The sequence below is a fragment of the Bicyclus anynana genome, chromosome 19 (assembly GCF_947172395.1).
Source record: "Bicyclus anynana chromosome 19, ilBicAnyn1.1, whole genome shotgun sequence".
Lineage (NCBI taxonomy): Eukaryota > Metazoa > Arthropoda > Insecta > Lepidoptera > Nymphalidae > Bicyclus > Bicyclus anynana.
The window spans coordinates 3,837,564-3,853,075 of record NC_069101.1 but is presented as its reverse complement, the minus strand read 5'-3'; the positions used below and the strand labels follow the sequence as shown (position 1 = coordinate 3,853,075).

General features: G+C 37.8%; 1 protein-coding gene across 2 annotated transcripts in view; it reads right to left on the bottom strand.

Moving 5' to 3' along the window:
- LOC128199148 (structural maintenance of chromosomes protein 2) overlaps positions 1 to 15,163 on the bottom strand; it is a 29,909-nt gene extending 14,746 nt beyond the window's left edge. Inside the window, exons 1-2 of one of the 2 annotated variants that reach the window (XM_052887299.1) lie at positions 14,998 to 15,163; positions 2,834 to 2,898 (exon numbers count right to left, since the gene is read on the bottom strand). In XM_052887299.1, coding sequence (XP_052743259.1) covers positions 2,834 to 2,898; positions 14,998 to 15,015 — 83 coding nt within the window. In that variant the 5' untranslated portion in view covers positions 15,016 to 15,163. The remainder of the gene's footprint in view (positions 1 to 2,833; positions 2,899 to 14,997) is intronic. The other variant, XM_052887298.1, reaches the window with a different exon arrangement.
- Between the last annotated feature and the right edge of the window lie 349 nt (positions 15,164 to 15,512).

The following is a 15,512-nucleotide window of genomic DNA, read 5'->3' as shown; positions in this document are numbered from 1 at the left end:
GCGTTTAAAAAATCCATGTCCCGAGTAGTGTTTATCTCAGTTAGGAATACGAGTTCAGTATACGAGGAACGTAAGGACACAATTATTTTAAAATTGTATCGCATTTGAATCGCTTACGGTAGAAGATCCAGTAAGAGCCGTGATAGCCCAGTGGATGCACCTCTAACTTTACAGTTGTGTCCGTTTTAAGATAATAAATATCACGTGTCTCAAACGGTGAAATCATCGTGAGGAAACCTGCATACCAGAGAATTTTCTTAATTCTCTACGTGTTTGAAGTCTGCTAATACGAGCTGGGCTAGTGTGGTGGAGTATTGGCCTGAACCCTATCAGTCTGAGAGGAGATTCGAGCTCAGCAGTGAGATGAATATGGGTTTATACTGATGACGGTAGAAGATTACAATAAGACAGAGTTTATTACAATTACTTCCAAAAAGGAGAGGAACATAGTTCGAATGTTTATACCTAATTTTAATAATTAATGTTAAATTGTTCTTTTTTTTTATTGAGAAAGAATACAATAAGGAACTTAAGCTAACTTATCCTAATGATAAATATTGATTGATATAATTAATTGATAAATTCTTTTTTTATAAGTAGGATATGATTTCTACTTTCAATTCGGAGGGTATAGGTTCAAATCTAGTCCGCGACCTCCAAATTTTCATGTGTATTTTAAGTAATTAAGTACCTAGCACGTGTCTCAAATGGTGAAGGAAAAACATCGTGAGGAAACCTGCATGTCTGAGAATTTTCCAATTCTCTACGTGTGTGAAGTCTGCCAATCCGCATTGGGCCAGCGTGGATGACTAATAACCCGTTTCATTCTGAGAAACTCGAGAACAGCAGCGAGTCAAATATGAGTTGTTAATGATGATGATGATGAGCAATTTTATTAACAGTGGAATTCATAGGCTCTGTAGGGACATCCTCAGGGGATCATTCACCCGCTGAGTGTCAAATTCTCAAACAAATAGAGGTTAAATTCAGCACTCAGCGGCTGAATGATCCCCTGGGGGTACCCCTACAATGTCTATGAATTCCACCGTAAATGTTTATAGATAAAGTGTCACAAAAAGCACATCATCATCATCATCATCATCATTGTCAGCCGATGGACGTCCACTGTTGGACATAGGTATCTTGCATGGACCTCCAAGCATAACGGTCTCGAGCCGCTAGCTTCTTGCCCCGTCGTTACCACAACCGCTGCCAGAACCGGGAATAGCGGGGCCTCTGGGGACTAGGGGCTGTTTCGTTTGTGCTTTATCCATATTAAGGTTTAATGCCTGTAAAATGACCACACTGGGCATGCGGGTTGGTCATTCGCAGGGCTGGATTTTTCCGCACCGTGCCATTAACAAAAAGCACACCAATTCATAATCCCATTGTTGAATGTAATCCCTTATTGTATTAACCATCTCTTAGTGTATAAAGTGTATACAATAATGTGTGTCGTGCTAATAATTCAATAAGATAATGATGTAATACTAATATCTCGAATGCCCATCGGTTACACAACGGCCCTTAGTTTTAAACTCTAACTATTAAACAAGCGTTAGGGACAGAGAAAGGAGTTTTTACGCAATCGACCTACGAAGTAAGAACATGCTATGCAAGTTCAAAACTAATTATAATTTTGATTTTTTATATTAGTAACTTGTAAATTACATAATCGTAGTGGGTGCTCCATGCGACCTTTAGAAGATTTAATCTATCGTGGCGTTAAATACTATGTATTCTCATGGGTATAAGTGTACATGAATATGTACCTACATTAGTATTAGTTTAGATTATAAGGTTGTGTTGGCTGTGTTCGTGGCGTTACCCAATCTGTGGTTCCTGCTGAAAATCAGCGCTACGTGTCCTAATTCAAATGGTCACGTAGCATTATGTTGGGTTATGCCACACATCGCAGGGTATTGTTCTGGATGACCTAATGTACTGGAGATATTTTGATGTGTGGCATAATTTCGAAATAAACGCATCTTTCTTTCTTCTTCCTTACATATACTATGCCTAATTGCATAAGTAATCTCTACTTGTACTACTTATTGTGTATTCTATGTCACCAGTTTTACTTGTCTAGGGTATCAAGTAGGTGCCTACATTTCGTAGAATAACCTGAGGTCAAACAAGAACATTTAATAGTAAGCAGTCTTTAGATCCCGACAAGTTAGTTGAACCAAAGTCCAAAATGGCAGTTGTCTGCCCAGGTACAATAGGGATGATGACAGTTTTTTATATATATAAATTAAGAGTATGCTGATACTAAAGCAATTTCGTAGAGTACCAGGATATCTGCGATCATTACTTTCAGTGCTACAAGGATTTAATGGGTCAATTTTGCGGCGCTGCCATGGATTGTTACCTTAGCACGAAAGAATGACGTCATCGCTGAAAGAGATCGCTAATGAGTATGGGAGTTCAAACATAATTACTAATGTCTTTGATATTTGTGCGTTTATACTTCATGTAGTGAAAAATGTCACATTGAATGTAAAATGAATTTTCATCTAATTTTGAAATTTTACAATCTTTCATTTAATAAACATCCAGAAAATCTAAGTTTTTATGTATTAATTAGTTAATATTGACCTCTTGGCTCTTAAAAATCGATTATATTGATTGTCATAATCCCTATTATAAACAAGTGTTAAACGCATGCTTTGTGGTACCCGGGATATTAAAAAGGTGTCAATTATTTCGTACGCGATTGTAATAGCTTCAACGGTCAACCTGTTGCTATGGTTACCTGTGGCATTTCGGCACGTCGCTAACCTCCGAAAATATTAGCGCATAGTTCAACTTACACGCCGCTTACTATACTTACGTGACATTTCTCGCTTGTGTGTTTGTTGTGGCCACCAGCACAGCCGCGACCACCCACCACAGTCTCTGTACACAAAACATTAACATTGATTACCTACTGATTCTCATCACTACAGTTTTATGTAGCAAGGTGCGGGTGACAGTTCGTTTCACTCTTGAATGTTTGCCACGCTTCACGATAATAGTACGTATTATGAACGTCATACTGACTGGCTGTCACCCTACCCATGCTATCAGAAAAACGTTTTAAAGTGCGACTGTAACTATCATAATTTTCACAGAGGCTTCTGGATCTTAGGAGTTTCGACCCAACAAGCTGTGCCCATAATAAAAGCCTACGTAACTTTTTAACTTTTATTTTTAAGTTAGTAAAGTACTTTTTTGCCATTGTAAAAAAATAATTTTTCTTATGATCATAAGAATTCATAATAACAATTTTCAGGTACAATTTTATTATGTCCTAGCCAGGCTTTCGTTTTGAATCAGTATTTTTTCCAGATGTTAAATTCCAGATTCTAGATTTCCAGGGCGGGGATCTAACGCACGACCTCTTGATGTTGAGTCATCTTTGTAAACGCCTCCAATATACCTTAGTAGTAAGTACAGCTTAGTGCATCATCTATCTATATACTTGTAAATTGTAATAAAACTGTAGCAGGTCAAATTCTGTACATTAAAGATATTTTGTAAATTTTTTTTATTTGTCTATCTGTCTGGATTTTATATTGACCGGGCATCACGCTGTAACTAATGAATTAATTGCGAAAATAAATCAGGGTTGAAAGTTACATCGACTTTCACGGGGACGAAAGTCGCGGGCGTCCGCTAGTATAATAAAATTGATATCACCCAGGGCCTTAACCTTAGCGTATGTAATGTCGGGTCGCGTAGTTATCTGTGGTGCAGTCGCTTACTTTAAAGATAACTTCTTTTGTCATCGCAATTCCAAATATGAACCAATTTATCAATATAGATCAATGACTTCTATGTAGGTATATACCCCGCCCCGGCAAGTAATTTGAAACAAAATGACGGTTATCTGTGCAGGTGCATTTATAAAGAAAGGTGTTAAACGCATACTTAGTTCAATTAACTTAATAAAGTCGTCACTCAAATATCCCCCGATAAGATTAATAACTAGCTAATTAAAAATAATAAAAATATATATTTCAGGTCATATACAAAATATACATTGAGTACAGTACTACACTACAAAGCACACCAAAATGAAAGCAAAAATCAGAATATTAATATTAGAAATTAAAAAGAAGAACCCAAAATTATTATCTATCTATTTTCAACTACAATTTTTAGCTATACATATACTTACTACTTATACTTACTAATTATTTACTTTACGTTCGGAACCTGGTGCACGTTTTTTTTTATTATTACAAGTTAGCCCTTGATTACAATCTCACCTAATGGTAAGTGACGATGCAATCTAAGATGGAAGCGGGCTAACTTGTTAGGAGGAGAATAAAAATCCACCCTCTTTTCGGTTTGTACACGACATCATACCGGAACGCTAAATCGCTTGGCGATACGTCTTTGTCGGTAGAGTGGTAACTAGCCACGGCCAAAGCCTTCCACCAGCCAGACCTAATACAATTAAGAAAACCTCAATGGGCCCGCGTGGTGGACTATTGGCCTATCCACTCTCATTCTGAGAGGAGACTCGAGCTCAGCAGTGAGCCGAATATGGGTTGATAATGATGATGATGTTGATATTACATATAAATCCAGGTCTGGCTGGTGGGAGGCTTCGGTTGTGGCTAGTTACCACCCTACCGGCAAAGACGTACCGCCAAGCGATTTAGCGTTCCGTTACGTTGCCGTGTCCGTTACCATCAGGTGAGATTGTAGTCAAGGGCTAACTTGTAAATAATAATAAAAAAAAAATACTTAATGTATAAACAAACTCAGACATTGAAAATTGCTCATCGCTCTATTTTCCAGTTGCGGAAATCGTACCCACTGCCTCGCGAATAGCAATTCGAAATTTTCGTAATGGCGCAAAATATTGCGTCCTTTCAATGGACGCGCTACTGACGTTCTTGTGATAGGACGCATGCTAGACGCCATTATTTAGTCCCCCGGTGTAGACGCATTGTGTGGTCTTTGGTCCAATTTACAAGGTAACATTAGCTACTTACATAATCCTCATTATCTAGTTTTCCAAGCTATTTTCTGAACTAACGGGAGTCTAGGAAATAGCTTAGAGAAATAAATTATACCTGGCTGCTTGTCTTCATTATGGTAATTGCTAATATTATGCATACTCGTAGTAGGTACCCAGCGCCGGACCGAGGTATATTTTAGAATGGAGCGAGATCCAATTATGGCGCCTTTCGCGCACGTAAATTCATCACATAAATTTCTTTTCGATCTTGTCTTTACCATTTCGGCGCCCCCTAGGATTTGGCGCCTGGAGCGACCGCTCCGTTCGCCGTATGGACGGTCCGGCCCTGTAGGTACCTAGCGAACTCTAGAAGTTTGAATTTACTATGAGCATAAATACGCTCCGGCAGTTAGGGATGAAAGTATAAATTTTATTGATCACTTATTATTCTTTAGTGAGATACATGATGCCTGTTAATAATGAGATACATATACCTATTAATAAAACACGAAAAGTCTAGAATATAAATTAAATATTGAAATACAAAACGGTTAAGTAAGATATTGTCCTTGCCATATCTTATAGCCAATGTTGTTGATACTGCTACTAAATGTCATTGCTAATAGCCAATATTTGTACGTATACCATTAGTTCAGCGGGGATCGAACCCATGCCTTAAATATGGCTAAACAATGACGCTGCAATGAGGTATTGACTTAGCTTTGTTGCTGTTTTAAGTATTCCGCATATCTCAATAACCTCTATATAGTAAAACAACGTTCCGATTCTAATATAAACACTAAATACCTATTTAGGAATACTAAGAAGCTATGATTACAGTAGGAAGATTATTCTTAGAGTAAAGGACACTATGCGAGAGAGGACAAACCGATGCTAACATTATCAGCCCATAATATTTACCCTATTCACTATTTGGGTTTTTATTATCAACCTATTATAATAAACAAAATAACAATTGACAAAATATTATCTTTATTTTATTTGGAAGCCTTTGAGATGTGGACATATCATAGAATGCTCCGCATAAGCTGTTGGCCTAGCCATCTAGACTTTCTACGATCGAAAACGCACACGAAAACTAAAAATGGGGTCAAAGTTCGACATCGATGTTTAACGTGATCGACGTAACGAACAGAAAAGTCGTAGCAATAGATCACTAACTCGTAGCCAAGTTGCCAATTTTGACAAGCGCTTACGATTCAAAGTCGAAGTTCATTGTCGATACGTAGACAATCGCCTCAACCTTAACGTTAACGTTACAAAATGGCCGTCTTGCAAACAGCTGTTCGAATACAGAAGTGTAGTTTATCCATGTTTTGCTTTAATACGCGTTACTTTTTAAGTTATTATTATCAACATGTTAAAACATAATTTTAAAATATTTAAATAACAAAGTATGCTGGACGGCAAAGGTGTCGAACACTGAGGTTATTGCCAGAATGCAGGAGAAGATCGAGTTTGTTAAAACCATCAAGCAGCGGAAGATCTCGTACGTCTGATATATTTTGCTGCACGATATCTACCAGTTTGCTTCAAACTATTATGATAGGCAAGATTGCAGGCAAAAGAAGAGTAGGAAGAAGGAAGAAGTCCTGGCTACGAAACACAAGGGAGTGGACTGGCATAAAAACAGTCGAACAACTTTTCCGTCGAACCATGGACTAGAAATTTAGAAAGCTAACCGCCGACCTCTTATTAATGGAGAGGCACTTAAAGAAGAAGACTATCACATATTAACAAAATGACCGGGACCGATGGCTTAACGTGCTCTCCGAAGCACGGGGGTTGTAACACTAGTCCGCCAACTTCCCAAATTTCTTGGGAGAAAGAAATGCTCGATGTTTCATAGCCGAACCCAGGACCTCGTCTTCCTAAGTCACATAGGCTAAGCACTGAACCAATGAGTCAGTAAATCTACGCTATATTATACGAACTGCTGTTTCTTTGTCCAATTCAATTGTCCAGTGGGTTTTACACTAAAGATTTTGTATTGGATATTGTCCTTCCGGCATTGTTATTTTTTTATTTTTTTTATTCTTTAACCCTACTGATTAAAATCTCGTCTGATGGTAATTAATGATGCAGTCTAAGATGGAAGCGGGCTAACTTGTTAGGAGAAGGATGAAAATCCACACCCCTTTCGGTTTCTACACGATATCATACCGGAACGTTAAAAAATCCCTTGGTATCTTTTCCGGTAGGGTGGTAAGTAATCACGGCTGAAGCCTCTCACCAGCCCGACCTGGAACAACTCAGAAAACCTCAATCGGCCCAGCTGGGTTTTAGTCCACCAGTCTTTCTCCCATTAAGGTGTTTTAAGTGTTTTAAGCTGATACTTACTAGAAGTTGCAACAAACATAACTACAAGATACGTAAGTAAGTGTAATAAAGACATGTCAAACTATATCATTAATCATTCAAGTGGCTATGATATTAATGTTGCTATAAATTAAAATAACGCATTCCTAAATACTCAAACAAGTGCCACGCGTTATGTAGGTTAACTGATGTGATGGTAAGTTAATGGGGTTGCCATGACAGACTATAAATTAAATTGGGTAACAAATTAAAGTTGACATGTCAATTATTATGGTGTTGGCCAACACAGTAATAGTTAATGAACGAAATACGAATGAATATAATTTAGGTTTATCTAAAAACATTGATAGGAACTTTTAAACGTGTAGTTGTAGCGTAACGCCTGATAACGCCAGCCACACACGATCAATTATACCGTTAGATCTGCATCGAGCTTCTATTCTTCAGACTATGCTCCTGGCGGTGCCGCGATACCCTGTTTGCCCACACACTGCTCTACTCGCACGAATAATATATGTGACGTCCGTAATAGTCAGTCCTAGATTAGCCTATAAGCTATTTAAGTAATTACTTAGGGCATCCCGATTAGGGGAGCATCAGAGATGAAAAAAAGAGCACACGAAAGTTTCAGTAATATTTTTTATTGGTTTCTAGTTCAGTTAAGTACACATAGGTCCATAAGGTAGGGGAACGTCCATAGTTTCCCTAACCCGGCACTGGTACTAGTCTTTTGACTCGTGCTTAAACCTGACAAAATAGGAAACGGTGAACAGAACTAGCGGCATGATATGCGGCAGGACAAGTGACATGGCCACACGACGTCTCTGCATATTTCCCATGCCGCTCGCAATGTGTGGTCCTGCGAGTAATGTAGGCAGTGAAAAAAATATCGAAAACACAACCTTAGCCATACTTTGATATTACTATCACTATCCATATCTCAAAACGTCCTGCAGATTTGACGGTAAACTTTATCGGCAGTGGCTGGCGTAACAAAGATATCAGAAAACTGAACTCTTGTTGTATTGCGTATGGCCCCAAGTATTCTGCGGTAAGGCACAATTTGAGAATTCTCGGAATAACATCTGATGATGTAGTGTTTAGAGACCTTAATGAGTGTCTTAGAGTCACGACAGATGACGTTATTTACACTCAAAGCTACGCAATGTTTAGAATGCGTTGACAACGGGAAAGGAGTTAGCTACCGTCTGAAAGACCTTGGCCGACATCCAGGTTACCGCCGCGTGCAAAGCTTTTGAGCTTTCGAACAATGGTATAGGACGTCGGGATTAAGAGCATTGTGTCGGAATAAATCCCAAATCATGCTGCATCTGTGTGCTTTGTTTGGTATGTATAAACGCGGAAGGAAATCATTTGGCCTGATTCCAAAAAGTCTAAATATGAAATGCATTATGTGGTTAATTGGTATTCGTATTTAGTTCAATTTGGTTCAAATGCTTATTTCACAGTTATCTGTAGTTTTGCAATCACTAGGTAATGAAATAGAACGCCGCTGGGTTTTAGTCGACGAGCGTCGAGTTAGACGAGCCAAAGAATTCTAGTGCAAGAGATGAAGTAACAGCCTCCCTAATCTCATTATGCACTGAAACTGCTAAACGAAAAGACTGGTAAACGGGATTCTAATCGAATAATCCGGCCACAAGACCCGATTTTCCTTGAAGTCGGGTCTGAAGGAGATTTACCTTCGATACCAAAAAATCGGTATTAGTCCAAGATTCAGGATTCTGAACACTTTGAAAAACCGTGCAGTTTAGAGATTCGTTGGAAAAGCACAAACTCAGCGGGTATACTTTGCTCCAGGAAGATGTTTAACAGCTTAAAAATATTGCTAAAGGTCGGAAGAGTTTTCTATACATGACCGCCAAACTTGAACTTCAGAAGAAGAAGGCACCCAGTGATGATACTTTGTAATATTCATGTTTTTTTTTATTCTTTACAAGTTAGCCCTTGACTACAATCTCACCTGATGGTAAGTGATGATGCAGTCTAAGATGGAAGCAGGCTAACTTGTTAGGAGGAGGATGAAAATCCACACTCCTTTCGGTTTCTACACGACATCGTACCGGAACGCTAAATCGCTTGGCGGTACGTCTTTGTCGGTAACGTGTTATCAGCCCAGGGACGTGCACTAGACGTCCAGGGACGGCCTCTTGTGAGGACTTCCAAACACCACTGTCTAGAGCTTGTCTTGAACATCAGTACGGCTCTCTGTAATCCGCTTAATGGCATCAGTTAACCGAGTGTGTGGTCGACCAACAATGTGTTTCCGTTGCGAGGTCTTCATCTTAGCACCTTGGGATCTCAAAGTCCTAAAATCCCAAATGGCTCAACTTATTAAGTGTCTCGTCTATTGCCACTTCCGCTTTGCCTCTTTGAGCTATGTAAGTAAGTCCCTTTAGTTCTTTTGTGGATCTCCTCATTTCTAATGCACTCACTGTTCATTTATAATTTGCAATATAGGTACGTAATGTAATATTATAGTGATTGTTTATGTACAAAGCTATAGACTCCGGCAAGTAAATTGAACCAAAATGCGGTGCAATTATAAACCAAAGTGTTAAACGCATGCTTCGCGGTTGCCCCGTACATTAAGTCAGTCATTGACGGTCAATTATTCTCACGTTTCTGCAGCGCAAACGGCAGCGAAGACGTTTCATAAGTCGTTGTGTGCATGACGACTGTCATGCACACAGCGACCAATACACGATCAGTTATAGTCGTGGGTGCTGCAGAAACGTGAGAATAATTGAACCTCAATTCGGAGCAAATTCGGAGCATAGATCAACTTATAGGCCGCGTACTATACCTGATTTCAAATTAAACCAATAACAGGAAGTCAGGAACTAAACAAAGTAGGTACCTACCTATAAACTAAACACATACATAACACAGAAAATATAACAACAAAACAAACAAGGAAATTGGTATACGACGGGCCAAAATATCCAAAAACACAGTAATAGACTCAGTGGCGTGGTTCAGGATGCCTTGCTCAATAACTTATAAGATCTGGGGTTCGGAATTCGGATTACAGCTGGAGTCTCTTTAGGATTTAATATTTTCTTTTCTGAATTATATTAAATAATTCTGAAATAATAATAGTTGAAGGGCTGGCTTATTTTTTGTGCAAAGGATCAACCTGGCTGTCCAGCGCGGAAATGCAGCCAGTATTCTTGCCACCATCCCAAGTGGACATGATTTGTATACTTAGATAAGTTTGCATATATGTTCCATATTGTATTCTTTCTTTATATTGCATATCACGGTGGTCAAACGTACTCGTAGGAAGTACTAAATTATGACGTATAGAATTATAGATAGCAAAATATTAGAATGAACCTGACCGGATTCGAACTCACACCCAGAGGTCATATCCACTGGGCTATCACGGCTCCAGCCTTTATCAAAAGCGCTAAATCTGCAGTCACTTACTAGAAAGAAAGATCTTTATTTTAAGAAATAAAAAAACGTTTTACTACATAATGTGTGTTGTGGCTTTAAGAAAAAAAACCGGTATAAATTGATAATAATTACTTATGCTAAAAGCGCGCAGGTAATAACTCAATTTCTTGTCACGACCAAGGCGTGAAAAGCATACGTCAACTTTGAGGCAGGGCAATAAACTTTCTTGCTCGTTGCTGGCGATTTCAAAATAAAATGCCTTTTGTGAAACGATAAGACTTATGATATGACTTAAACAAAGATCATTTTCGGGCATTTTCCGTTAATCTCGATTTGTGATTGTTTATACTTAGCAACAATTCCATCCAAATAGGTACGTCAATAGTGGATTTACCAGTAGGCCAAGTAGGCTGAAGCCTGGGGCGGCAGATTTTAAGGGGAGGCAAATTTGACCCAAAATATTTCTCTTCTACAGAAATAAAGAAAACGTAACGACAATATTTTAGTCCTGTACATCCTGTACAGTCTTGCTAACATACCTATTAAAACTTGCAATTTTCTTGACGAAACTAGCTGACACCGCGCGATTTCACCCGCGTAGTTTCCGTTCTTGTAGGGGTAGGGATATAATTTATAGGCTATAGCCTTCCTCGATAAATGGGCTATCTATTATCTAACACTGAAAGAATTTTTCAAATCGGACCAGTAGTTCCTAAGATTAGCGCGTTCAAACAAACTCTTCAGCTTTATAATATTAGTATAGATTTAAGGTAGGGGAGACCGGGTACAAAAGTAACATTTTGAACATTTACATTGATTTCTAATTATAGATGAATATTTTATAGAAATGAATAAAACCATTTAAACATTCCATTTATAGTCTTTACATCGGTATCTCAATTTTGCTTTTTATTGGTTATTTGATATGAATCACAGAGACTCGAAAAAAAATGGGAAGTTGTTACTTCCGACCACGTAGGCAGGACGAAAGTAACACATTGTGGGTCAAAAGTAACAGGCCAAAAGGGTTCGTAAAGAAAACAGTATGACATACTAAAACAACATATTATTTATTTAAAGTCTTTGTATTCAAAGTAGTTGCATTCAAAATGCTTAAAAAATAATATTTTAGGATAACAAAACAAATAAAACTTCTAGTAATGAGATCAGTATTTTTTTAACTTTATGTAATCATTTTTACAATCAGCCTTATTTTATTAGCATCATCATCATCGACATATTCGGCGTGTGACCACATTTTGCACGAGAGACAAACGAGACAATAGCAATCTTCGTTATCTGAATTTCTTTCCTTCTCTTCAGCTGCCTTTTTTGTCTTTTATCCTTTTTCCTTGCCTTTCGTAGATATTTCTTTAATTTTTTCGTAACTTTTTCTTGCCATTTCCAGTACCAGGTGGTAAAACCCTTCCCTTAGCTTTAATTTTTTCTAGGTTCTGTTCTTCCTCAATTGCGTTTTTTTCGGGCGTGTCCGTCAATATTGCTGTCTTACGTTTTTTTACGTCCTCTGCTTTTTTTAAGGGTCTCAGATCTTTAAGTGTTAAATCAAATATCTGACAAGAATTTGCTTGCTGTAACCCGCTAGGTTCTGGTGTAGGCGAATAGGATCCTTGATTAGATAATACTATATTTGACAAATCATGTTTCCTGTTTGCTTGATAATTTGGTCACTCGACGCTGGAAGATTATCAACTGGAGTATCTGGATCAACTTAGGTGGGGGTTGTTGCATCAAGAATAGTCAAAACGTCATTAGATGGAACTTCACTGTTTATTTGTAGAGGCCGATCAGTAATAGACGATCCTGTTAAAATAAATACACACATAATGATAAGCAAAAAAAGTTAGCAAATCAGTACGGGGACAAAAGTAAAAATGTTACTTGTGTACCCATAGGGCTATGTTACTTTTGTACCCGACCACATTTCTGTTAAAATATAAAAGATAACCTTAAAATGAAATGTGCTAGAGCAAAATGAATTAAAATACTGTGTAATCAATCTAATCAAGAATCAACATGCAAATATTTAGATTGGTATCATTTTTAAAAGACTACGAAAACACTAAATAACAAAACAACAAAATACTTACGTTTGATGTGCGAAATCACAAAACGTCTTCTCACTTACCCTAGCAGGGCGAGGCGCGCGTGGCAACTGAACGCAAGGAAGGGGAGTACCGCCCCGTTGTTAACTTACGACATTGACGCGGTGTTTGACTGTTGGATATCCTTACAGAGCATTTGTTACTTTCGACCCGCCGTTACTTTTGTACCCGGTCTCCCCTAATTATTATATTGATTGCGAACTATGAATCGAATATCGAATTTCAGAGTCAGTAGCGGCTGCAAAAATTCAATAGCCTACTGGCGGCAAATTTGTAAATCCGCCACTGAGGTATGTACACATCCCGTTTCTCATGGATGTATGAGAAACTGGAGTTTGTATCGAGTGGTATGAATTTCCTTTTCTTTGGGACGGCTTACCTTCGTCAAAATTCCATCCTTCGCCACTGATAACTACCTAGTTGAATAGAATATATTTACTAAGTAGACATCCATTTACTTAACCATAAAATAATAACAAACTTGTATTAATAAGCATTTGTTTGTAGATTAACTGATTAATATACCTACCTAGTTAATTAATTCAACACGATAAACTTAATAATCAAAAGGATTTTGCATTATTTAAATAAGATCAAGTCGTACTATTGTTTACAATTAATTACATTTTCCTGGATTGTAATTCACTTGTAATTATAATACTTATTGAATGAATAAGTAGAAAACTTTATTTGCTTAATAACATAAAAACATTAACAAATTTATTTCAGTTTGTAATTTTGAAGCCTCAATAGCTCAACGGTAAGAGTGGTCGGATTCATCACCGAGGGGTGGTGGTTCGATCCCCGCCCCGTTGGTCTATTGTCGTACCCACTCCTAGCACAGTCTTTCCCGACTAGTTGGAGGGGAATGCGAATATTGGTCATATTTAAAAAGATATGGCAAATATTCTTTTTTTTTTTAAAAATGTATCAAAATATAGTTTAAATCGAAGATAGCGCATTGATCGATCGTTATCAACCCATATTCGACTCAGTGCTGAGCTCGAGTATCTTCTCAAAATGAGAGGAGTTAGGCCAATAGGCCACCACGCTGGCCCAATGCGGATGGCAGACTTCACACACGCAGAGAATTAACAAAATTCTCTAGTATGCAGGTTTCCTCACGATATTTTTCTTCACGATATTTCTTAGAATGCACACAACTGCAAAGTTGGAGGTGCAGGCCCCGGACCGGATTCGAACCTACACCCTCCGGAATCGGAGGCAGAGGTCATATCCACTGGACTATCACGGCTTTTTTGCATGGATATTTAGGATAAATAACTTTTTTTCTTACCCCACCATTCCACATAGGAGCAGCGTGGTTTTTACTGTGACTAAATGTCGTAGACTCTCCTATCGGAAGGAGACTTGACCTCGTAATGGGCCATTATAGAAGAAGAAGAAGATAACGATGATGAACGTAGAAACTTACGGCCGATTTCAATGAAACAAGCTTAGGGAACAGGCGTTTATTAATCTTGATCTACCTGCCAAAATCACATGAAAATTGGTCCATTACCTACACACCTACTTTAGTAAAGAACTTGAAATTGAATTGCGTAGTGTTTACCTTTAATTACAAATAACCATTTTTAAGGGTTTTACTGTTTTCTATTTTAAATTATTATACTACCACCACTCATAATGAAGCAATGGAGCGAGTCTTCGATTTAAAGCTTTATAATTCTGACCTTAATTATGAAATACTATAATTACCAATGATATTAAACACTGTTAAATGTGTTACTAGCGCATGAAAAATGAGGCGCTGAAAAGAGGAAATTTATAGTCAACTCAATGTTATTTGTGTCAACAATGAACGTTATTTAAACAAATACAAATATATAATTAATCTATCGTCTACAATGTCGAGTTGTGTGTTCAGGAAGTGTAAAAACTATATATACATATAAATAAATAATGGAATTAAAGACAAAATTGTGCATGTGTGCGCTCAGTGTTATAGCCTATTATTCGGATCACTTTTTGCGGTGATTTGTAGGCACGTAACATATCTATAGTATAAAATAACATTGATAATTACTTTATTTACCTACATAATGCGATAAGTTTGCGATGGATCTTCGAAAATAATAATTTTAAATTAATTAATATCCTCTATGATAGTTCTAAAAAAATAGTAAAAGAGCTCACCGTGCTAAGTATTGCCATGTCCTTTTAAATTCTAATTTAATCTAGGAAGCACTTTCTTTTTGTTTTTATTCGTGGAACGTAAACGTACGAGTTTAGAACGTGTTCTAAATTTGAACTGATGAGCTGCGCTCGCGCACGCAGTCTGCCGCGAACTGATCGCTGACTGAACTTTAGTCTTGTCGGCATATAGTTTATACTTGGTAGTTAATGCTACTGCGCTGGCGCCGGTAAAAGCAGGGTGAACGAATGCCTGTTTAATATGCCCGGACGTGCTTGATCGACATTCCATGGGGTTAAAGAGCCTTATTTCGGGACACTATCGGTCAATCAACGTTTAACAGCCATTAATTACCGGTGCATTCGCTGTATGTAGCCGTAAATCTATTACGGTAGCCTTATCTTCGAATTATATTATGGTTCCGTTCAATTATAGCTGTAAGATATTTATCGATGATGAAGTTATAGACAATGGGGATGATGACTAGGTTTTAATATATTGATTTTTATGATACATT